The sequence below is a fragment of the Micropterus salmoides genome, unplaced genomic scaffold (genome assembly GCF_014851395.1).
Source record: "Micropterus salmoides isolate LMB-PRFRI ecotype aquatic unplaced genomic scaffold, ASM1485139v1 Ms_hic_scaffold_18, whole genome shotgun sequence".
Taxonomy (NCBI): Eukaryota; Metazoa; Chordata; class Actinopteri; order Centrarchiformes; family Centrarchidae; genus Micropterus; species Micropterus salmoides.
In genome coordinates this window covers 28,823,436-28,849,442 of record NW_024040928.1, presented here as the reverse complement: position 1 = coordinate 28,849,442, position 26,007 = coordinate 28,823,436, and the positions used below count along the sequence as shown (strand labels likewise).

The 26,007-nt window shown below is 41.3% G+C and overlaps 2 protein-coding genes and 1 pseudogene across 2 annotated transcripts in view; all 3 read right to left on the bottom strand.

The window, feature by feature from the left end:
- The window catches only part of LOC119908574 (heterogeneous nuclear ribonucleoprotein Q-like), a 9,537-nt gene extending 7,572 nt beyond the window's left edge, over positions 1-1,965 (bottom strand). Inside the window, exon 1 of the mRNA XM_038726361.1 lies at positions 1,954-1,965. Within this exon, the coding sequence (XP_038582289.1) occupies positions 1,954-1,965 (12 nt within the window). The remainder of the gene's footprint in view (positions 1-1,953) is intronic.
- A 355-nt stretch (positions 1,966-2,320) lies between these two features.
- LOC119908645 lies at positions 2,321-6,017 on the bottom strand (annotated as a pseudogene).
- A 4,644-nt stretch (positions 6,018-10,661) lies between these two features.
- LOC119908573 (mitotic checkpoint serine/threonine-protein kinase BUB1-like) lies at positions 10,662-25,509 on the bottom strand. The gene is given in 27 exon segments (XM_038726360.1): positions 10,662-11,370; positions 11,646-11,752; positions 12,007-12,184; positions 12,293-12,450; positions 13,070-13,231; positions 13,516-13,616; positions 14,012-14,838; positions 16,323-16,380; positions 16,501-16,678; positions 17,676-17,751; positions 18,292-18,379; positions 18,904-19,002; positions 19,233-19,352; positions 19,433-19,473; positions 19,590-20,061; positions 21,164-21,176; positions 21,259-21,377; positions 21,519-21,673; positions 22,754-22,803; positions 22,893-22,951; positions 23,048-23,088; positions 23,478-23,496; positions 23,499-23,673; positions 23,785-23,926; positions 25,146-25,161; positions 25,164-25,204; positions 25,327-25,509. Coding segments are annotated over 27 exon segments (3,717 nt in total). The 5' UTR covers positions 25,350-25,509; the 3' UTR covers positions 10,662-11,171.
- Between the last annotated feature and the right edge of the window lie 498 nt (positions 25,510-26,007).

Sequence of the window (26,007 nt, the reverse complement as noted above, 5' to 3'; positions counted from 1 at the left end):
GAAAGCTCCTGAACGTTTTTCACTTCTTGTGCCTTTAACTAAAAGGTATCTATGAGTAACCAAGTTGGGAAAGTGCTGCAGAATCAAACGGCACACACACACACACACGTTAATCCACGTCTCCTTTGCTTTCATCTTGCAGTTGATTTACACACTGAAATCACTGTTGCACCCGTTAAATCCTCCCAGAGAAGAACACGGCATTTCCAGCTGAATGGAGGATTAAAGGCTGACAGGCCTGGGAACAGCCTCGCAGGCCGTAAATCCGCCCCGGTCAGCCGACACGGTTCTCACGCCGGGACGCCGCTTTGATGTGACCGGCGGTAAATTGGGTGACATGAGCCGGTCAGCGCTTTACATGCAGACACACAGAGAGGCAGACAAAACAGGACGGATAACAAACTGGAGGACAGAAAGCAAATCAGGAGAACAGAGTCAGAGACAGGGTTTTCTATAAGGACCGTTTGAATCATGATTTCCAGTTGAAACACTTTTTAATTAGCTTTGGCCCGCAGACAGTGAGCACTGATTTGGTGTTTGAAAGTTTTTCACTGTCCTCCATGTTTTAAGAAATTATCAAAACCGCTGAAGCTGAAATAACGTCTTTTTTTTATTCCACACGTTCTTGTCAAATCCCGGCGCCTACATGATCTACAATGCAACTGAGCTGCTTGGATGTTTAACGTAAAACTTTAATTAACAGCTCGGGTTTTTATTCGCTTCAATCAACAGGCCTTTAATTCCCTTTGCACAAAAGCCTTGATGAAGACGTGCTATCAAGTTGTTTATTTCAAACAGTGTAAATATTGTGGATAAAAATTACTCTTTTTTTATCTCTCTTGTTCACCACACGGTTAAATAAAAAACAAATTTCTTCTGGCTGCCCCTCTTCTCACTGAAGTAAAATTATCCTCTGTTTCATCACAACTTTTGAAGTTATTTGATCAAAGCCATTCTGGCCTAAATTGATCTAATTTTTTTGTCTTTTAAAATAAGATGTAACTATTTTTATTGTGTTCAATTTATATATATATATATATATATATATATATATATATATACACACACACACACACACACACACACACACTGTATATTTACATTAAGGGGAGCCTTAAGATAAGTTATGCAATTGCTTAGAGTGAAAGATTTTTATAGTTTTTGGTTAAAGTAGTAAAATGCTCGATTAGCATGTTTGGGGTCAGCATGGTTTAATGTCTGGATTAAGACGCAACTTTATCGCTGCATTACCAACCAGGCAAACTGTGCAACTGCCCCAAAAGCAACAGTTCACTGTGTGTCAGTTTAGTTAGTTAGTAGGAACTTGCACCACTAAATGTAAAATATGGGTTGTGCATTATTACAAAATCTCTTGGACCTATGTCAGTATTTTAGCGTACACTGTGCTCACATGCTGTATTTAGACTTAGAGATTAGTTTTTACCACACTGCACACATCAGAGAACAACAGTTCACCCTCAGGCCAGTTCAGCGAGGCCTTTTATTTAAGGCAGCAATACGATTTTTGATAATTTATTAAATAAAGTTGTGTTTCATCAAATTACCACGAAGTAAAACCTGGGTAGTATTTCCACTAGAGGAGCACTGAGCCGCCTCTTGTTTCTGGGCAACCATAGACAAAACTGCTTATATGAATACAGATTTTTTACAGAGCATACAGAGTTAATCATTTTACTCACCCTGTGATGGAGAGAGGCCCATGAATAATTCATAAGAACATTAAAGATCAAAAAACTGTGTTTTTATGTTTAGAGAAAATCTTACGCATGTGTTAGAGCTTTAGGAAGTTACAATATGAGGCTATACTGTTGCATGACGTTACTCTTAAACTGCTGGATGACACAAATTTGTTAAAATGGCAGGGACGGGGTCATTTGAGCCAAAAGACCTGGGGGAAGTTGAGCCTGATATTTTACTGCTATTTTACTTTACATCCTTCTGCATCGCCGAAATGATGCGACATCATGCATTTTAGAGCAGAAACCATCATGTCATGCTTCTATAAATGGAAGTCAGACCGGCTTCAACTCCTCTTGTGGGTTTGGACAGCGCAGTGGGAGAGGAACAAAAAGGGGAAGTCCGTTCATCAGCTGGCACGAGACATGACGATCAGCAGGATGGCTTTAAAGTGATACACGGATGTGAAACAACCAGGAGACATGGCTGCGGTGTTTTATTATCTACGTGCAATTTAATGGTCAGTTTGCACGATGAAATGACATTAGTGTGGCTCATCCTACCCCTCATGTGGGGCAAGTTCAGCCGAGAGTCCACTCTTTTTTGGAAAGCCATATTTTGAAAACAGTTTATTTTAGATCTAAACTGATTATTCCCAGGGACGCACCACATCCTAAAATATATGCACATATTTTAGTTGGAGACATTACTGTCATGTCCTCGCTTTAAAGACGCTTCAAGTAAAAACTGGCTCACCTCACCCCGCTCTCCCCTACATTTCATTCATGTGCAACCCACTCAATCTGTGTTTAGTGCTCATTAGCAAACGTTAGCAAGTTAACACAGTAAACTAAGACGGTGAACATGACAAATACCTGCTGAACGTCGGCATGTTAGCATGTTCATGACAGACAAAAACTTTGTGTGTTTGTTTTTTAGAAAAGGAGAAGCCAGATAAGTCGCTGAGCAACATAACAACAGGAGCTGGACGTAGATCAGAGTTTAAATGCAGGTGTCAAAGGGCTCTCATATAAACGAAGTCATAGCAGCGATTCAGCAGCGTTATCCAACCGCGATGCCCTCAATGTTTCCCAGCATGTCTCTGTGTTAAGGTGACATTAAGGACACCATTTTTTTGGACTAAAAATCTCAATATAGTAGCCGTCAGGGTCCTGAATGAAGGCCAGGTCCTTCATTTTACCTGTGAGACAGGAAAGTAGTGGTAGTTAATATCATGGCAAACACACACACACACACACTGACCTCCTAAATTCCCTGAAGACTAGATCCAGACCTGAAGTTTAACTCTAAATCTTTCTGTGACTGTCACCACAACACGAGTAACCACAAGTACCTCGAGCCCACAACCTTTCAAACGCACAACCTGCCTGAGCTCCAGCTGAATCTGAGCTCCACCTCCTGGTGGAAACTTAGATCATCCAACAGCAACGCGCGTGGGAGACGTAGAGACATTTATTAAAGAAAAATAAAACTCTGAACACTAAATATACAATATTAAACATTTAAAAATCTAGACTTTTTCAAGCCCTGATTTCCAGACTGGATTTACAGGCTGCTTTGTTTGACTGTTAGTTGCTAACAGACATGAATCCACAAGGAAAACAGACGAAACTCAAGAGATGAAACATATATATATAAACCAAGGTTACTGTTCTCAGTAAAATCAGTGGATGTGAAACAGCCTCAATCTACAGTAAAACCCCAAACATAAAAACATGTTGCATCAAAGTCCTGTCCTGTAAATTTCTGAATTCTTCCTCCAGCTTTATTTATTTTCTTTTTGTCATCAAATTCCATGACAAGACAAAAAAACAAGTCCTGCGTGTCTCACAGCCTGATGTCTCCTCTCTGAGCCATGAAGCTCCATTTTTAGTTATGCTACACAGTAAGTAAAGAAACTTAAGTTACTTCACGTGAGTAACCTAGTTACTTTAAATCAAACCACAATCTTTTCCTAAACCTAACCAAATGGCAACATTTCATGTCAACCACTAGTTTATTTTGAAAGTCTAATCGAAGTTGCATTTTTATTCGTGCTGTCTTGACTGCTGAGCCCTACATTTGCAAAAAACAACATTAAAGGGAGGTCAGGGCGTCAGAAAGTGACGCTTTCGTTGACACTACGGGTATAAATAACAAAAACCTGATTCTTGAATCCGTCTGAAATATTTAAGAGCGACAGTATCTACCCGACGTGTGACTAAAAAGAACTCACCTGAGTCCGGTTTCTTCACAAATGTTACTCTTTGCTCTTCAAAAAATTTGCAGGCAGCGTAAACATCAGGAACAGCGATGCCAATATGACCTGCAACAAGACAGCAGGTTACACGCAAAGAAAACAGCCAGCTCATCTGGAACTGAAACCATACAGCTAAATCCACTAAACCTTACTAAGTAGGCTTATTAAAATAATATATTAAAGCAGTTTACTTGTTTAATACCAGTTAAATCTACATAAAACATCTTCTTCTCACCAAATCCGTGCGGCGTGGTGTTCCCATTGTGGTAGGACAGACTCATCTGACTCTGAGCCCCAGTTACTGACAGACAGAGAAATAAAAACACGTTCACTGTCATAAAGTGTCCTGTAGTGATTTATATTTAAACGTGTATTTTATAGTCTCCTAAGTGTGGTCTTGCTTTCATCATCTATTGGTTTTGATGTGTGCTTTATTGTCTTTACACTTGTTAAAGCACTTTGTAACTTGTTTATGAAAAGTTCTCTACAAATAAAATTATTATTATTATTATTATTATCGTTATTTGGTGCAGTGGTCGTCTCACGTACTGTATGAGCTCTATGGTGGCTCTGCAGGAGAAAGTCCACGCTGTCCTCTCTTTGATGTCCTTCGGGATGTCCGACTTGTCCTCGTAACCCAGGATGTAGTGGGTGAAACGCATCGAAGGAAAGTCGATTTTCTGGAGCAAGCTGGAAACCCACAGAGAGAGGAGCTGATCAGAGCGGGAATAAAGTCTGGTGTTGATAGACAGCTTCCTGACAGAGAACAGTTAAAGTCCTGGGGTGCAGGATCAGACCGAGGACTCACGTCATGCCCAGGATTCGGGTGTAGAAGTCCAGAGATCTCGCTGGCTCTTTGACCCTCAGCATCGTCTGCTGCATCATGTAGTCCTGCAGAAACCAAAGTCATCACGAGAGACATTAAACCTTAAAGCTGCACTAATCGAGATCTCTCTATGAACAAATAACAAATCCTCCCATTGTTATCACCAACTCTGCAGCTCTAAGTTTTTAAGCTCATAGTTTATGTTGAGCCTCAGTGTTTCCAGCAGCTGTTGCCGTACAGGAGCTGCTCAGCAGGAAGCAGCAGGCAGACACAGTTAGAGACCAGCTGAAGAGCAACAGAGCTAACACAAAGAGAATACTTATATTCATCAGGTGGAGTTAGCTGCTCAATACTAAAAAGCTCCGTACAGTGACACCTTTCATTTCATCACACTTCATCCATAGTTAACAAAAAAATCATCAAAGAGCAGCTTTAAACAAATACAAATAACACACACACTACATAAAAACCTGAATGATCGGTTCAATTCCAAAAGTTCCTTCACAGACAGAGATTTTTGGCTTCCTTCAGTAGAGGTTAATGGAATTTCATTGGTGGTGCTTTAAAAAATAACCTTGTTTTTTATTATTTAACAGCAACAACTCTCTGGCTCGTCTACAAACTTCCCTGCGAACTACTTTCCTATTGAAAAGCTCGCACTGTGCATCTGAATATCCTGGACGCCTTTTCTGGAAAGACAAGTTGACTTTTTCGACTGTCATGTGAGATTTAAGGTGGAAATCTCAGATGTGGATATTTCAAAATCCTTTGGAACTACCTGCATGACCTGGTAACATATGACTAACTTTGGATTTGGGTGATCTGCCTCGTTTTTAGGCTGTATAGGAGCACAAATCCTGCTCTGATTCTAATGTAACACTGAAGAGTGGAGGTTTCTGCAGCTCAACACACAACAAAATGTCAAAGTATGCATACTGGCCGTCTGGCCTGTAGGCGTGTGCAGGTCTAAAGTCACAAATGACTGTGAACAGGTTTGACTGCGTTGCAACCCCACCTCACAGACTGGATCTTCTGCCAGAGTAGTAAAATAAAACAACTTCTGTCTTTCTCAACATGAAGTTGATATTAAAACCAAACACTCACCTTGGTGATGGGATTTCCTTCTTTGCAGGCAGCAGACGCAGCCTCGTCTGATAGTCCTCCTTTGGCCTCCATGGCTCTGAGACCAGACTGAATCAGCTACAGATTCCTACACACTCTCAGGTCTCCACCTATGTGCTGCCTTCAAGTGCTGCTCGTAAAATTGTGCTTCTGAGGTGTGATTTTGTGCTTTTGAGTATGAAGACATGGATTCATTACAAAAAAAGTTTGTTTTATTTGTTTTTGTTGTTGGTCTTTGTCTCTCTATGCAGATGGTTTGGGTTTCCCCCTAAACATAGTTTCCATGCCTTCATCTCTGGGCCCGTTGTGCAACTTATCTTAAACGTGAAGTTGAACGTCTGCATCTGACAAACACTAAACACACGCTGCATTAAATTGGCCATCATCCAGTCTGTCCTCTGCACCTCCATCACTGTCTGGTTTGGATCTGCCACCAAAAAGGACAGGAGCAGACTACAACGGACAGTCAGGACTGCAGAGAACATCATCGGTGCCAACCTGCCCTCCATTCAGGACTTATACATTTCCAGAGTCAGGAAACGGGCAGGAAACATCACTGCAGATCCATCTCACCCGGACACAACCTGTTCCAGCTCCTCCCCTCTGGTAGGCGCTACAGAGCACTGTACGCCAAAACCAACAGACTCAGAAGCAGCTTCTTCCCACAAGCCATCACTCTGATGAACAGCTGATTTCTGACTCACAGTGTCAGGAACAATTCCTGTGCAATAACCCAGTAACTCTGCCACCTGTGGCTACCACTTATTATTTATTCATCATTCTCTATTTCAGAGCTGTTCATACTGTTATACTCTAAATGCTGTATATCAAATCCACTTACCTCCTTACATATATCTGCACCTAATACATATTTATTCTAGCATCACACTGTGTTCATGTGTAGCCTACATGTATGCTTGATTGTGTATGTGCACCTGCATATCACATCTGCCTCCAACATGCACACAATAATAACAATAATGGTAATAATAACTTCCTCCTGGATCATTTTTACTCACTGCACTGTTGTCTCAACACTTTCATTCATATATTTATTGTTATACAGTTGTATCTTTTTTTAATTATTAAAAATAATACTAGTCTTTATTTGTAGAGCACCTTTCATACATAAAATGCATCTCAAAGGGCTGTACATTCACATAGAAGTAAAAAAAAATAAATAAAGCCTACAAAACCGCTGCATATGCCACAAGCACAAAACAACAGAAAGGATCGCAAACAGGGCTTAATAAAATAAATACATAAATAAAAGTGTGTTTAATCAGTTACATGCAAAAGCATTGAAGTCTTGAGCTGCTTCTTAAACTCTCTATAGAGGAAGCTTCACTTATTTGTAAAAGAAGTCTGATCCAAGCCACTGGTGCACAAAAACACAACGCTTCTTCACAAACCTTTTACTGTTCATTCGTGGTGCATTAAGCAGAGCAGCACCAGAGGACCTGAGAGTTGAGAGAGAGTTGGAATATAATCAGATAAAAGGTCAGATAGATAAGAAGGTGCTGAAGTGCTTTAAAATAGAGTTAAAGAACTTTAAAATCACTTCTAAATGCTACAGGGAGTCAGTGCAGAGAAGTTGAAACTGGAGTGATGAGTTCTGTCACTCTTGCTGCTGCATTTTTGTATTAATATATTTTTTTGGATACATCAGTAAATAGTTCATTACAATAGTACAATCTCAGATGATCACAGAAAAGTCAGAAGTTTCCAGTTCAGACATTTCTGACAGAACCTGAAGGCAGCGGGATTTTTTTCAGGTGTGTCTGCTCGGGGGCGTGGTCACTGGGCAGCTGCTGCCTTCAGGTTCACACTGAACTATTGTGAAAGGAAAACCAATGCAACCGAGCAGTGACTGTGACTGCTGAAGTGTTTCTTTGTACAAAGTTAGAAGCTTAAAGCTCAGATGGGCAGTTTGTTTCAGAAGAAATTTATCGCAATTCTGTTTACATCCCGACAATAAACAAATACTCTGACATAAAAAAATGAAATTAGTCTGGTATCTGTGGCTGTCGCAGGATTGTAAATACACACAGCTGACCTACCTGCCTACCTGTGACCACGTGTTTTGGGGAAGTGGCTTTGGAGGGAAGGCCTGCAGCGGTGATGTGAATTAGGAGAACCGGCTCTTCATGTAGTACCGGTTCTGCTACTCACTGCCTAAGTACAAGATTTTTAATCTGCAACACATTGAAATATTATTATTATTACTATTATTATGTCATGTTGTATGGAGGACTGATCCTGACAGATTAAGAAATAAATACATAAATAAGTAAATGCTCAATAAATAAATAAGCATCCGTTTAAATGCACAGAAAATAAAGTAAATAAATAAATGTAGGCAGTAATTAAATTATACAATGAGACATAAATGTATATATATTTTAATTACCTTCTTTATTTATTGTCCGAAGTCCAAGAACACCCTGCTAATGCAAGTGAAGTTAATACATAATCACACAGCTCTGTACAGATACATTTTAATTAAATTGACATATTATAAAAAAGTGTAATTTGTTCATTGTCATGCAGTTTTTTAGATGGATATTTTCGTTTTCTTTTTCACTTTTTAATATTTTGTCAATTTATATATTTAGATAATGTGCCACGTTGTTGTTTCTCTGCACATAGTTGTGCTACTCTTTTAGAAACTTGCATTTCTTTATTACATATATTTTTACATTTATGTATGTCAACTGTGTGTTTGTCTGCATGTAGCACCTGATCTCCAAAGCAACTTCCTCGTATGTGTAAAACACTACTTGGCAATAAAGCTTTCTGATTTCTTCTTCTTCTTCTGGTATGCAACATTAGGATAACAGATAAACTAAGTAAAATCACCTGTTGCTGATCATATAATCACCTTGCTTGTCAACAGTGATGTGACCTTTAAGATGAGTTTGGATGGGGAACGGAGAACCTTGAAAGCACTCAAGAAAAATGCAGTCATGAGCTGAGCTGCAGGTCTGAGCGGGCACCAGAGACATTTGAGGTGAGGGAAGATGAGTGGGTGAAGTGAGGCTGCAGACTGGATCAGATATTATCCAGCTAATCCCCCTCACGCCCTCTCACAGTAAATACACAGGCATTACACACACACATTAGTGTTCAACATCCCAGCACAATACAGTTAAAATTATAGGCTTTAAAGCAATGATTGGTTTTAGCCTCAGGTGGTGGAACTGGACTAAGATCTGATGACGGTCCTGTTCGCTGTGTCTACATTCAAAAGTAATAATTTGTCTTACTGTGTGTGTCTGAGGGTTGGTTGGTTGGCATAAAACCTAAATCAATCTTATCTTTTAACCAAACCAAACTTAAAGGATCGCCTTCTTTCACCAACATCCAAATGAAAAACTAGCCCATGCATTTGTTCCTTCAAGGCTGGATTACTGCATATCTTTATTATCAAAGTGCTCGAATAAGTCCCTGATCCAGAATGCTGCAGCACGTGTTCTGACAGGAACCAGGAAGGAGAGATCATATTTCTCCTGTAAAATCCAGAATAGAATTTAAAATCATTCTTCTTACCTACAAAGCTCTTAATGGTCAGGCACCATCTTATCTTAAAGAGCTCATAGTACCTTACTACCCCACCAGAGCACTGCGCTCCCAGAATGCAGGGTTACTTGTGGTTCCTAGAGTCTCCAAAAGTAGACTAGGAGCCAGAGCGTTCAGCTATCAAGCTCCTCTCCTGTGGAACCAGGTTCCAGTTTGGGTTCAGGAGGCAGACACCATCTCCACATTTAAGAGTAGGCTTAAGACTTTCCTCTTTGATAAAGCTTATATTTAGGGCTGGCTCAGGTGAGTCCTGAACCATCCCTTAGTTATGCTGCTATAGGCCTAGACTGCTGGGGGATTTCCCATGATGCACTGAGCTCCTCTTTCTCTCCCTCTGTATGCAACCTCATCCCATTAATGCATGTTACTAACTTGACATCTTCCCTTTCCCGTAGTCACCCTCTCCTCCTTTCACTTCCTGCAGGTGTTTGTGGCTCTGTGGTCGACTCACCTGCTGCCCTCCTGTTCCTGCACATCTACTGCGAGTACTATTATCATCATGAATATTACTATAATTATCAGCAATTCATTTTCCGTACCAATGTTACTTTTACTGTTTGTATTTTTCAGAACTTATCAGCACTGAATTGAATTAAATTGAATAAAAGTTGTGCTTATGTTGGCAAACAGCTGCCTACCTCGCCATCCAGCAGACACGGAGCAACATGATCCTCCCGCTGGAGTCGTGTTTGTGTCCCGATGAATCTAAAACTCGCTCTCCACCAGCTCCTGAGGGAAACATCTGGCTCTTCAGCTGCTAAATGCTGCACTCTGTTCACCTGCTGGCCTCCAACTGTGTCTGCCTGCTGACTGAAAACAGCAGCTGGGAACACAGCCTGCACCAGACAGGAAATGTACCACAAAACTAGGCGCTCAAGAACCTAAAAAGCTCATTAGAACTGCAGTTTGGCAGAAGTTCTTGTTGCTTCATCGCTGTTAGCAACTTCTTTCTTATTACACACTCATTTATTGATTAGTGCAGCTTTAAAGCGTCTGTTGGTGCCATCTGGTGGTAGCATCAAGAGAGACTTTATCTGCACATCCCTACTTTAAATTAGCTATAAACAACTGAGACAAAATTGATTGCAAAATCTGCTCACTTTCTTTTTTATGTAAAGTGTGAATATATCAAAGAACCATAGCAATTATTAAATACAACAAATATTGAGACAATACTGTAGAGCACACTGTAGAGACCTTTAATAACAAACCGTAACCAAATCTTACTCCGTTTAAAAAACTTGTAATCCTAAAAAGCTTATTTCACAACTACACCAATTCTGTAAAAAAAAAAAAAAAAAGAAATAAAAAGTTTCATCAGATAATTAAACAGTTGAATCAGATAATATTGCATATCTGTGCGGACTAGCTTCAATAAACTCCCGTTGAACAAATCAAGAGAACCCATTTTTATTCTTTACCAAAGAAAAATTATAATGCAAAAAACGTTAAAACAATTTGGAAGCTGATGAAATGAAATTTAAAAAGCAAGTAAATATAATTACATTTTTCTATGTACAAATTCTGCAGAAGAGGATTAGGGCCAGTCAGAATTCTGACTTTAATCTCAGCACTCAAAAAACATTTTCACATGTGGCCCTAATCCCCTTCCGCAAAATTCTCTCTCGTCGCACCTTTAATTTTATTTTATTTTTTAAATTAAACTGAGGTCTGTCTCAGGCGTTCTCATCTCCTCACTGCACTGTGGCTCTCCAGCAGCAGAATCACCAGGCGGCTCTTGAGCGTGGGCAGTTTGCTGCTGTAGTTCTGCTGCAGGACGGACGTCAGTTTGCAGCGGAGGCTCCGCAGGCTCGGCAGCGAGCCGCCGTCCGGCACGTTCAGCAGAGTGTGGAAGAACTCCTGCCACAAGTCGCTGTGGGGGTTTCTGTGGGGACAGACACATGCAGAAGATCTGGTTACGCTTACGAGTTAAAGGTTTGACTGGAGATGCATGGACCGATTTTCTCCTCTTGATCCAGTTCTCATTATTTATTTCACTCCACTTCTGGCAAACCCGGGCTCAAGATTAAAACAAAGTACAAACCTGCTGTAATGCATTTACAAAAAATGGCAGGTGGACGGCCCAAACAGGTCTGCTTTACTGATGGAAAATATGCAAATGCTCCGCTGTAAAGAAACATGACAGTCTGGAGGAAGTACCTTCTAAATACACCGTTTGTCCTCCATGCGCCGCCTTCATTTGTGACCTGCATGTAGGTCCCAAACAGCATGCAGTAGACAGTCCCTGCTATTCCAAAGTAATCCGTCTAAAAACACACACAAGGCAATTTTATTTATTATGAATTTATAAAGGTTTAAAAGGCCTCAGAGAACAGTGTGAAGTACAGGACATAAGATACAGTGAGACCTTTAAAACAAACCTGCTTAAAAGTGTGAATCACATTGTAAACATTACAAAACAAATGCCAGAACTTTGCCTTTGCTACTGTAATAATAACAAACTAAGTAAACTTTAATTTTACGGTGTAATTGCATGAACAGACATCCGGTGCGTCCTCACCTGATAGTTCCAGGGTTTCCCGCTGAGCATCTCGGTACACTGGAAGCCTGAGGTCAAACACTTGGCGGTGAAAGCAGTGCCTTCTGGGAAAAGCTCCATGTCGATGCTCTGTCCGAGGTCGATGAGGACAAGGCCGTGGCCTGTGTTCTCCGGCTCAAAACACTTGTTATCCAAGAACCTGAAAAAAACCATCAACAGTAAGGACGCCATTACTGGTTTAAATTATCTGTTTTTACTGTCAGATGTAGCTTGTAGTAAGCTGATGAATCGGGTTACTGATCGCTACCTCGCTCCGAGCAGGAAGTTGTCAGGTTTGATGTCGGCGTGGATGATGTGGACGCTGTGCAGCTGCTCCACCATGTGCAGGATACAGACGGTGAAGTACATGACGAGAGGCTGAGGCATCACCTTGTCACTCAGGGTTTTATAGATGTTCACTGCGTTCTGAAAGCGGAGTCACGGTTTTAAAGGGTACGTAGGATAAGAAAAACATTTTCCACAGAAATCCACCACAGAGTCTCTGAGGTGATGAGAACCACAGACGGTATAATAGACGTAGCCGCCGAGACGTCACACGTTGGTTTGTCCTTACAGTCTCTTTTAGTACAACCGAAGACATTTTTAGGACCAAAATGTTCCAGTTAACTTGGATGAAGTGAAAAAACGCTGTGAACGGGTCAAAACTCTTAGACAGAAACACCCACAGCACCCAAAAACAAGTTCACAGAGCAGCAGATACGAGTCGCCTCTCTCCTGAACGACAGGTACAGACTTGTCAATCAGCTTGTAGCCCCGCCCTAAAGCCTCCCCTGCTTCCTGGTCTCTGTTCCTCTAAACGGGACCATAATTTACTAAATGAACATCATGCTGTGTTGAAGAAGACTTGAAACTAGCGACTGAGACCATAAACTCATCAGGAAAGTGTTTACTGAGGGAATAAATCAGCTGACAAGTAGAAACATTTTCTCAGAGACTTCTATACAATCACACTTCTCTCTGCAGCCGCTGGAGTCGCCCCCTGCTGGCTGCTAGAGAGGACGCAGGTTTAAGGCTCTTCACTTACCAGCAGAGTGCCGTGGTTGTGAAGCTCACCCAGCAGCACACTACCGTTGTGGAAGAGGTGAGCTGAGCGGATGCTGCTGTAAAGGTGACGGACGTCGGGTTTCAGCCGGGCGTCCAGCTGAGTGTTGATGTAAAACTCCCAGGGATTGGCCGGCTTCTGAACCTGCAGCCACAAGAGAAGATATTTACACTTTGAAGCAGACAGGAATATTGTGTCGTCACTGAGAACAACATTTAATACAACAGATGATTTCAACACAAATCCTCTGTTTTCAGAGGTTTTCTAGGCCGACAGAAGACATCAGCAAATATATCTGAAGATACAACCTGGTGCTGGGAAAAAAAAAACCCCACACGTGTGACCAAATCATGAAGATCTGATCTGTACGTGTTGTGCTGATGTCACAGATGGGTCTGGGTCCTTGTCTACAACTACCACCATCTTACCTTTAACACCACCTTCTCCGAGCTCTTGGGGTCAGTAGCCTGGTAGACTGTTGCGAAAGCACCTTCTCCGAGGATACGGTCGACTCGCAGGGAAGCGTTTCCTGTCACAAAGCAAATATTTTCTATTCAGCAACACGTCTTCTGGTGGACAATCTTCTTTGTTGGAAACAAGCAAGAAAAGCTTTTAAGTGTTGGGCTGAACTCTCTGACCAACACACACAAACACACACACACCACAAGAATAAGAGTGAAAAATAATATGACTATAAAATAAAATCTTTAACGTGATTTTCTGTCTGTTTTTGTATGAAGTAAACAAAAGAGAGACGTGTTAAGCCCCGCCCTAAACTGAGATCTGGAGGTGTAGCTTGTAGCTTAGCTATGCTAAGCTAGGCTAATGGTCTCCTGACAGCAGCTCAACAAGTAGTGTGTAGCCTCGCAGGGAGCAGTATCGGTCTTTAAGATCATCAAAAACAGACGCAGCTCTTCTCCGTACCCATGCTGATGGTCGTCTTTGGGGAGATGTTGGGTACGTTGCACTGCCAGGTGAAGCAGCTGGGGTGAGAGGTGAGAGGCGGCGTGAGGTTTGACAGTAGATCAGAGATCACTTCATCGTCCCAGGGATCTGACACCAGCCGGGCCGCAGCCGCCCAGGCTGGCGTCGCTGCGTTCATGGACACGTCGGTGGCGCTCGGCCGCAGCCCTCTGTCTGGACTCATCATGGGTTCATCCACAGAGATGAACTGCGGCGGCGGCCCCGGGCTCATGGGCACGTCGGAACAGAACTGTGGCTGTTCTGGACTCATCGGGACGACCAGGGTCTTGTCCGAGACAGCATCCGCTTTGTTGAGCGGACGGGGACTCAGGAAGGCGTCCAGGTCCGGCTCGAGCGAGACCTCAGGGCTGCCGACGGCCAGCCAGTCTGGTTTGGGAGCACACTCCGGACTCATGGGAACATCGTAGACTTGTTTGTGGGCGGGTTCGTCTGATTCTTCCATGATTGTAAAAGGTTCGCTTTTGCGTCCGACTGAACTCTCCGGCTGCGAGATCAGGGAGGCCCGTTTGGGTTCGGGGCTCGTGTACACGTCCCAGCTGGGCCCCGCGGTCCTGGGGATGGAGGAGTCGGTCGTATAGGTGGTCTGGTCTCTGAAGGAGAGCACAGCGGGAGGGGGAGGCTGCACCATGGTGATGGAGGAGGCGGTCATGCAGAGCTGGGCTGTGGCGAGCCCTTCGCCGACAATGGTGCCGTGTCTCTCGGAGGAAGGCTGACCGACGGTGGTTTCAGAGAGCTTCTCGTTAGACGGACTCTGCTCCATGATGGGGCTGAGGGAGGGAACAGAGAAAACACGAATCACACTCGAGCAGGGACTCTGTGTGTGTCAAAATCTCAAGGTGAAATTTACAATGACAAAAAACAGACACTGCTCACATGAGAAATTTAACGATTAACCAGATCCCCAATTAATTTTCAGTCAACTACTAATCAATGAATAATTTAAGCTAGAGGTCGACCGATTAATCGGCCGACTTTTGGCATTTTTTAACATAATCGGCATCGGCCAATATCCAAGTATATCAAGCCGATTATTAGGCAGGCGCATCTGTGGGCAGCCTAGTGTTGTCGTGGAACACGTGTTTGACGCGCGCTGCCGCTAGAGTCATTTTCCAGCCGAGTGAGCAGCAGACCTCATCCAGTGCCTAAGGAGCTAACGTAAGGATTCAATTCTTATTACTCCTTTATATTTAATTAAAAACTGTTGATATGTTACTGCCAACTTCGAGAAAAAACCTGAATAAGACACATGACATTCGGCTAATTTGGATCGTAGTTGAAGTTGCATTATCACAATAAGTAAGCAATAATTTTGCAATTACAGAGTGAATCTGAGACTTTTATTTGTTCTGTTTGTGTGTCTTATATTTGAGAGGGTTGTCACTCAATGCAGAGAAATAAGTAATAAAAAAGAGACCAACGCACTATAGGCTAGTGACAGACTGGCTTTGCTTTGCTAACGGGTAGCTACAGACAGACCCGGTGCTAATACGGCACTGGAACCTTAACGACCGTTATCTACCACACCGAATATCAACGCGGATTTCTGTGCTTCAGTTCGGTGCAAATAGAGGTTAAAAACCAAGCAAATATCGGCCAAAATAAATCGGCAGCATTAATCGGCCATCGGCCGACCCGGATTTCAAAAGATCGGTATCGGTATCGGCGTGAAAAAAACCATATCGGTTGACCTCTAATTTAAGCATTATTGTTGTTAATACATTGCTTCCACATCCCCCTTATGAACAATTGGTGGCAGCAATGTCAGCGACACATTTTTGTAAATCTACACCTGAATGCATCATGAAACACTCTTAAAATGGTCTAACTTGGTGAATTTAATTTCCGACTATTGGCAAGAGCAGTAACATACAGAAAAGAATCTCAGACCTGAGACGTTTCCCAGTAGTATTAATCTACAACCTCTATCAAACTACTACTACTATTAGTAAGGCATTTCTTTAAATCAATAATACCAGGGTCTGTGCACACCTTTTGAAATCAACTATATTGGACCCTTTATAATCTTTCCACAGCGGAATGAATGATTTAGGATTAGGAAGTCATTAATGAGGTCGTCCTTTCCTGAGGTTGTGGGTTGTACATTTGTTTATTATTATATAATATAACAGAGTGCTGCTTACAATCAATTAAATGACATTTATTTTTAAGTTTAAAGGCCTTTTTAAATTTCTAAAAAAGGACCGCAGATTCCTTGAATACCTGAGAATCGAGCGGGGGACAGATTGTTTACCTGAGTTTTTTCGGCTGACGTCTGATAAAATCATCAGCATCGCCACCATCACAGTTCTCTGGAGGAAAAAAATAAAGTTAAATTAATAATGTTCCCAAAACTTAATAAGCCCACATTAAGTAGACATGTGCGTTGTTAATATGTTTAGTTAAAGTGTGTGTGGGTCCAGGTCAGGTACCTTGGTCCTCGAAAAAGACGCCGCTAAAAGGAGCTTTGTTTGCGGACGGGGTGGAGACAAACTGAGCCAACATGGCGAAGTCTGTGGTGCTGTTGGGACAAGCAGCCAGCGAGTTCAGGGAGTTGTAGCGAGCTCCCCACATGGTGCTCTCATCCGGCATCAGATCTGAAGGAGTATCCTGATCAGCAAACACAGACAGACGGTGAGCAAAAATACAGAGAGAGAGAACAGAGTTGCTTTATAGACCGATTATGTGAACGCAGCACGTTTCCAGTGAGTCTGATTCTAGCTTTAGTCTATGTGTACCGCTGTCTTCTGTTACACTACCACTGAGAGATGTCAAATTCAGAAATGTTCCAACTGTGGACATCAGAAAGGGGCTTTAAAAAGACATCAGATAAATACAGATACAGTGTGCTTTTAATAAAAGAATAAAAAGCAGCTTTTTGACATGAAAGCTGAGCACATTGCCGGACTTTATTGAAGTTATCAGCTTAAGAGAAAAGGTCCCTTCCCTTCCCTACTTCTGCCACATCCTCAACTAATGATTATTTTCCATTGCTGTTTTTGTAGGCAGCAACGTAACGAAAACAACGCGGTGCAGGATGAGAGAAGTGCGGCAGAAGTTAGCAGACGATGGACTTCACATGACAGGATTCATAGCTTGGATTCATGTCTATGTTTAGCGATTTGATTCTTTTGGACTAAAGGGATATAAATAATCAAGGAACGGACACATTCGGACTTAACGAGCGCTTCAAGAGGTAACGGCAAAGTTTTTTTTCTCCTCTCCTGTACCATGCAGGTTACACCGGTGAATCTATTATTAGATTTTGGGGCTCATGGTTTCCGTTAAATGAACTGAATGATTGAACGTGTAGCATGACGTGTAGCATGTCCAGACTGACATAGACCATTGATCATACATTTAAAGCAGCTAAAGTCGGGCGACCCCACGGGTTTAAGAGGTTCTAACATCCAAATAACTTCCAAAAAACCAGATGGGGACCTGCGTTTATTTGTCAAAATGTGTTCCCACACCAGGAAGTAAACACGGTAGGCGGCTATTTGGGACTCGGCTATTAATTGAAGTTTTACGGGAACCGATTAGTTGTTTGGTCCATAAAATGTCAGAAAATTGTTAAAAAGCAGCGTTCCGTTTTCTTTATACTCACATTAGGTTTGTTAGAAACTGGGATTTCGGCCAGAGCTCTGATTAGTTTAGACTTCTCAACCGCAGAGGGAGCGGCACTGAAAAAAAATAAACGAAGAAGAAAAAAACAGGAACATTATACATTTAAATGTAACTTCTGATAGTTTACTTCCTCACAGACACACAGCGAAGCATATAGTAAGTCATTATAAACAGGAGATGTATTTAGAACAGAAATGCAACTTTAGCAGGGCTGCAACTAATTATTCATTCATTTAATTAATCGATTAGTTGTTTGGTCAGAAAATGGTGACAAATAACAATCAGTGTTTCTCAAAGTCTTGTTTCGTCTATAACCTAAAAATATTCTGCTTACTATCATAGAGGAGGAAGGAAACCAGAAAATATTCACAGAGAATAGAGAGAAGCTGGAATTAGAGAATTTGGACTCAAGACGATTAATTGATTAGCAAAATAATCACTCATCAAATGGCAATTAATTTAAATGTTGATAACCAATCGCTTAATCGTTGCAGCTCTACGAGTTAGCATCCCATCGGGTTTAGAAAGTGTTTACTTTTACAGCAGATACTTGGGACGTTCATATTGGGTGTTGCAGGCTCTGTGGTGATATATACCTGGCGTTTTCTTTGTCAGTGTCTTCCTGGAAGATGGTGAAAGGGGCTGCGGACGACGGCTTAGTCAAAGACACGATGCCTCCTTCAAAAAAAAAAAAAAGAACAATTAAAGGCAGAAGAAGAATGTAGCTAACTGGCAGAGATGGCAGTGATTTGTGTTGCATACAGAAAGATGCTATATTATTTAACAACAGCATGAATATTGAACCCATTATTATGAATTATAAACATCTGATTTCATTGGTAAATGTCACTTTTACTTGCAGTGTTCATATAGACTTTACTTGGGCGGGGCCGGCCAGGAAAATGAATAGCAGCCAAAGTATATTTGGTGACCCATTTTATAATTTTGCAGAGAAACAGAAATATACCCCGCTGCCGTTCTGTAGGAAACACTGACCTGGATTACTGAATCTGTTTCGACGCATTAAACAGCACTGAAACAGGATGATTTAATTTGGATTACCCTGAAAAATCTAAATGAATGGTTTTGGAAAGTAACTATAAAACTTATATTTTTACAAACCCTCAGCCAATAAGTCATGAAATTAATTTTAGACGCAGGTTCACAATGCGAACACGTTGTTTACTGCATATTCACCATTTCTCGGGTAGCCGGATCAGCGCCATTCTCAGCAGCTTGGAGCACCGATGTGTTGTTGAATTGGTCATCGAGGAAGTTTGGCGCCTGGAACATGTCCATTATCACATCTGGATGATACAAAACCAGATTAAAAGTTATTCACACTGTAATACACACATTTAAAGCGCAACAGAATTCGGCGGACCGGTGCAGCACAGCATAACTTAGATCAACTGTAGGATACACCCGGAGCGCAACACGAATAAACCTGATGTCCTGAATCCTTACAGCTGAAAAAAATAAACAACGAGCAGGAAGAAACGACTGTCACCAAAAGCGAAGTGGTTGTTGTGCCCACCTAGTGCTTCTCGTGTGTTGACAGTGGGCGACGGCAGCACCCTTGATGGTGTGGCCTGAACAAAGCCCAGTGAAGAGTTGGGAGTTATGTGAGACAGGTTACCTGTGCCACCCTGTGACACTGAGAGACACAGAGACGAGGTTTAAAAACAATGACAAGAAGCTACGATTAGAGGGTCACCGGTAAACAACTTTACTTACTGTTGAGTTTCTCCTCAGGCTCTGGTGGGTGAGCCACATCCCTGTGGGGGACGAAGTGATTGAGAAGGCAGATTAGAATAGCCGGGCTCTACGCTAACCAGGGACGGATACACGATACATAACAGAAACCATCTGAGCAGAGTTAGGAGCTACTCACTGATGCTCCTGAGGTCGACAGTTCTCCGGGCCGCTAGCCCGCACCAGCTCGTCCTGGCAGAGAGCATCAGCGTTCACAGCGGCGGTGCAGGCGGGTCTGTGGAGCGACAGGTTCATCTGCTCGAAGCAGACGGGCTGCAGAACTGAACGAGGCTGAAGCATCGGGGTCTGGGCCGCAGACACTTGGTCTGCGGACGTGGAAGTCGTAGCAGATTTTAGTAAATGACTGCTCCCGTCTGGCAGGACAGAGGGATGAAGGGACGCGCCTGAGCTCAGAGTGTGCGTGTCAAACGCCCCGGTCTGCTGTTGAGGAGGTTCAGGGACGTAGGGGCCTCCTGCATGAAGGTCGGCTCCGTGTGTAATCTCAAGCCAAGAGAGCGCCTGCTGCTCAGACGATTCGAGGGTCGAGGACGCCCAAAGAACCGCTGGGCGGGATCGGGGTTGAAGCTGGGAGCCGTTTCTACTACAGACAGCTGCAGCAAAGAAAACAAAAGGAAGGAGTTATCAAGTTATCCAGTACATACAGCAAGTGAGTGACGCAATTCGGAATCAGAAAACAGTACATACACCCTGAACTGCTGCAGGAGAAACTTAGCACTTAGTTTGAAAAATGTGTTGCACCAACCTGCAACTTTTTCCAACTGAAAGGCTTTGAGTTATGTTATGATATTTTATTTAATTTTATTTAATAAAGCATTACATTATTTACCCACTTTGACCCTCCTTTCCTGTCCCCGTGCTCAGTTAAATATCTTTATACTAAAGTTTATTTATGTTGGTGAAAATGTGTTTCATAATAAATAATAATAATAAATACATTTTACTCATACATACTTTTCCTACTTTCAAAGTATTTTATCTTCATCTATTCTACCTCAGATTTCTGAAGTGATGTTTGGCGTCAATTGTTTGTTCTGACCATTGAGAAAAGTTTAAAACCACCTTTGTTCAACTTTCACTCAGGAGCAAAGATCAGCCTTTAAACTTGAAAGAAATAATGATCTGATATTTATCCTGATAATGATCAATATCGAATGATATGATATGCATCATGTATATAAGAACATGCTTCTGTAGCTATATTGGTTATATGCAATTTGTTGAATGAGTACCAGTTTGATTGTTTTCATGACTTGCTATATGTACACAACACTCTCTTCCGTATCTATACGTCTGCACAACACAAACCCGGAATAATGCACATGTAAATATCTGCCATGGCCGAAGCTTCAAATAATGAGGTTAAAGTATTTAAAAGAAATCCCTGTGAGCATACAGAACAGAAACCTCCTGTTCTGAACGGCTTTTTCTACGACACTATTCCATATATGGTTATTTGCCCCGCACAGCAAACTCAGTCTGCCTGTTCTGCCCAGCAACAACAACAGCCTGGTAACATGCTTCAGGTCTTGGCCAATCAGAAGACAGTGGGCTTTGAGAGGGGGAGGGGGCTTAAAGAGACAGGAGCATCTACAGCTTGTTTCAGATAGAGGCTGAAATGAAGGCCTACACGAGGAGCGGGTATAAGACAGAAAATTATTTTTTTGAACTTTGAATCATGCAAAGCTGCCGTACAGGAGTTACAGAACTACAATACAGGACTGGAAAAGCAGTTTAATAGGTCTCCTTTAAAGAAAACTAAAAACAAACACTTGATTTTGAAATCTCACCCTCTGCGATGAAGGCTGGACGGTTAAACCTCTGCAGACTTCCAGAGCCCGGTTTGTTTCCTCCAACGAACTGCTCAGTTTCCGGAGTTCCTCCTCCTGCTCCCTCAGCAGCCTCTCCTCTTTAACCAAAACAAACAGATGTTACGACATAGCTAATAACTCGCATAATAATAAACACACGTGATGTGAGTCTCGCAACTTTATTTCAAAGCAGATTAGGTTCTTTTCCCGCTGCAGTAGGATTCATAAACTTTGCTTACGCTGCATCTTCCGGAAGTATTTTTCCGCTCGGACCTCCTCGAAGCACAACTCAGATCCTTCACAAACAAGTTCATCCTTCATGTACTCGGACACAAACACAACATTTGAGTCTTGACTTGGGGGAATCCACCCTGAATTCTCAGAGCGAGAGACTCTGCGGAGGAGAAAAGAGACTAGATAATATCATTTCAGATGTGTGTGGGCAAATATATAAGTCCTGTACACGTCTTCCTATAGTACACATGACCAGTCAGGAGAAGGTAATACAGTTATGCAAGTTAATTGAAATGGATGTGCAGTATATTAAAACTATACTAATAATTAAACTATAATTACATAATGTCCATAACGATGACTTTGTATGTTTAATTACATTAATTAAAATACCACATTTTACACAGCTGCTGATATTTTTCGAACTCTTTTGTGGGTTTTTTAGATTGATTTCCTTAATTCCAGACTTATTTTAGATTAATTAAAATAAAGATAGGTATTTAATTGCAACTGTTATATAAAGGTGAGATTTGCTTGCTCATAACTATCGTTTCTACGGTGATACAGGGAGTTAGGGAAATCTCGCATGTCATCACGAGTGTGTTGTTGTTGTTGTTGTTGTCGTCGTCCCACAGACTGAATGCGCTGGCTAATAAATATCGCTCCGGCTGAAAGAGAATTATTAATCCTCCGGTTCGATCATTTTACAATATAACCATCTGAAAATGACCAAGTGTTTGAATGTGAATAAAACGGACGCTGTTTTAAAGAAGGGGTCTACTTCAAAAGGGGGAATACATTTCTATTATTAATCATTCCTTCAGCTTCAGGAGACAATGGAAGGTAAAATAGAGTATTTATTTATTGTATGTTGTTGTTTTTATTCTTTTTTTTGTGCCTAAGCCTAAGTCTTTTTTTAAAAAAAAGTCCACGCCGTCATTTGTTTGTCATCTGTGCCATCTACAGACGACTGCTGGTTGAGCACCTCTGGTTTGTTGGACACAAACACAGAAGCTAATGTATGGCATTCAGAAAAGAGAAAAGAAACCAACGTGTGTCATTCCCACGTACAACCAAAACTAGAACACTTTTTATAACGCTACCATGGCGGCCATGGTTCTCTGATGAACATATTAGCTCAGCAGTACCTCACATGACACTGCAGAGCCTCTGTAACCTCGCCTGACACAGAAGCACAAACACACCTCACAGAAAACAAACGCGAACGAAAGCAACTCACGTTATGAAGGTTTTAATTGTGGGTGGTTTGGGTAGACAATCCACCGACGCCTGTAACAGATGACAAACATTAGTGGTGGATTTCAAAAAGCAAATATTGGGGTTGTGAAATGATAATTGTCATTTCAAAAGACACATACCTTGTTTTGAGCTACAGGCTGATTGGTTAGATGAGAGTTTTGCAACGGGTTTCGGCCTCCTGCTAAAAACAAACAAAAAATCAAACAGTTAGTACCTCTCACAATCTATACCACCCTTTTTAAATGAACAAATAAGCAAGTTAATAAACTCTCACCTGATACTGGTGTCTGGGTTCCGGTTCTTGTTTGAAACTGTCTGAAGATCAGATTTTGAGTTTTAGAGCATTAAATTGTGATTTTTTTGTTGTGAATATCCATACTCAAACAACTATTAAACACAGGCAAATAAAGGCTGCAATTCTTCTATATTTAACATTCGTAAGGGCTACAGACAATAACATATCCTCTGGAGCAAATAGTCAGCTAGAGCCAAGAAAAATAATCTAATTTTCCTTTGACAGAGTGCCACCAACATCCAATAAATTTAGTATAAATGACTTTTTTTGTGGTGTTTTTGGTGTGAAAGATACTGTGTGTAATTTATGAGATGATAACATTTTTGATCCCGTCACCCAGCCCTATGTTTTAGGCATTTAACCTTAGGAGCATCTTCTGTATCTGTGGTGTCTATTTCTTTGTCGTTACCTGTGTTCGTGAAGAACATGTCGGCTGGCTGGGCTTGGTTCTCAATTGCTTTCTGGTACACGACGTCAGCCTGTTCATTCATTCCCATCTCTTCAAACTGCTGTGCCCAGGCCACATAGAGCGCAGCAGTCCTGGTACCGACACCCTTACTGTATAGGTGACTAAACAGCGAAACCGGGCTTGAATAAAACCTTGCCTGTAAGACAGTTAAAATGAAGAAATGGGAGGTTTTTGAAGTCTGACTAACGAAGCAACTCCAGTCAATGATTGCTGCATGATAATCTACTAAATACTTTAGTCAACTTACGCATTTGATGCAGTAGTTCACATATCTGGTGTCATTTGTGTATTTCTCGACATTCAAAAAGCTCTGTACAAGTCTGTCAAACACCAGTGACATACCGCTGCCACCGTCTGCAGGTAATCTTTGCTCCAGATACTCCACAAACCTAAGAAAATATACGGGTAATTGTGCATTCATTATACTCTCAGCTGCCAGCCCAGCATGTTATTCAAATGCTGTTACCTGTGGCACCAAAAAAGTTGGACAGATAAAGTAGATTACTGAGAGAGGACTAACAAAGAAAGGGAAATAAAAGGAAATATATTTCTTTAACTAAATAAGGCTGGGCTGAAAGCTATTAATAGAAAGAAAGTTAGACAAAAGGGTCGCCAAGGCAGAGCTGGCTACCAGAAGTTTCAATGGTTGTTCTCAGTTTGTGGCAAAAGGCCATAAGTTTTGCCGCCATTATTTAGCATTTACATTTATTCCTTTGGCAGACGCTTTTATCCAAAGCGACTTACATTTGAGGAACAACATACAAGCATCAACTACAGATCTACAACTGACAATACATACTAATAAGAGCAGCAATAAATAGTAAGAGCTCATAGTACATATCACATCAATGGGGTAGATACTTAGGGAAGGAAGTAAGAGTTAACAAAAAGTGCAATCAAAACAAAAAGTGCAATCAATACAAGATCATTGTAAGGGATAGAAGAAGAAGAGCACAGGAAGTGTTAGAGGTTAGGAGTTAGAGGTGTTATAAGAGGAAGTGTTCTCCCAGTAGCGAGTCCCACACTTGCTTGCCATTGTATATAATTGTTGTTGTTTGTATAAAATGACTGATATTATCAGAATTATTATTAGTGCTTGTTATCATAGTAATTATTCCTTGGTAGGAACTAATTAACACCAAATTTAACACACCTGAGACCTTGTAACACTAAGGGGTCACATGACACCAGGGAGGGAAAATGGCTAATTGTACCCAATTTGGACATTTTCATTTGTGGCCAGCAGTTTAGACATTAATGGCTGTGTGATGTGTTATTTTGAGGGGACAGCAAATTTACACTGTTACACAAGCTGAACACTCACTACTTTACACTGTAGCAAAGAGTCATTTCTTCAGTGTTGTCACATGAAAAGAATCAAATATTTATAAATATGTGAGGGGTGTACTCACTGTTGTGAGATTATAATATGTGACTTTCTGATTTGGCTAACTTACAGGGTTCAACTCTAACATTCATGCCAATTAAGCATAGTAAATTGAAATGGCAAGCGACTTTGGGACTGCTCCCGTTAGTCAACTTTGTTGTTTACATGAACAACGATAAAATAAAACGCTAATTTCAACTAACGTTCCTCAAATTACTCACTTGTCCCAAGCATCAGCGGGTCGTCTCCTGTATATGAGCTCATAGTGTTTTCAAATAACCTGAAAGAGTGAATGTACTCAGAATTAAAAGAAAGGTTAGAGCAGACAAGTATGAACTTTATAAATTAGCTCGTTACGCTTAAAAGCTAACCGCTAGCATGAAGCTAACAACAGTTACTTACTGTAAATAAGTTGCAATATCCATTTCGCATTGAGTTGAAAAACACAATAGTCACGTAGTTAAACGACCTCGTGTGTTGTTTCCGACCAATATATCTGATTCAATACTTGGCTCGGCTGGCTTTATAAATCAATTTCGCTAAATAATAACTTTCGTCGTCGGGTTTGTTTCTCTGCTCTGACGTGCGGCCGTTTCATACTACATTTCAAATTTCGCGCTCAGCCAATCAGGGACACGAGCGTTCCACTCAAACCACGCCCACACAATGTGACGACATTTCGGGGTTTTAATGCACAAAATAAAATAGATAATCAGTAGATAGTCTGTCACCTACTCACTTACTCATCTCTTAGTTTGTCCTGTTTTTTATTTCCTTTCTTTTCTGTTAATGTATCTGTTATTTAAGTTTATTATTATTTTATATATATTTTGCACTATTATGTTATATTAAGACTTATATTGTGCTTATAAGCTGGAATGTCTGTAAACTGATTTTCAATAAAATGTATAAAAAATAATAAAATAGATAATCAGACACTGACTGCTGTATCATATTGGTCTTCATTTGTTGGAGAGATTTGTTGGGAAAAGGTTTGGCTTTTGCCACACAAGTTTTTTTAACCAACCAAAGTCACAGAGATCTCATTCGAAATGCTTCACAGGTTTTTACCCCACTTACTAT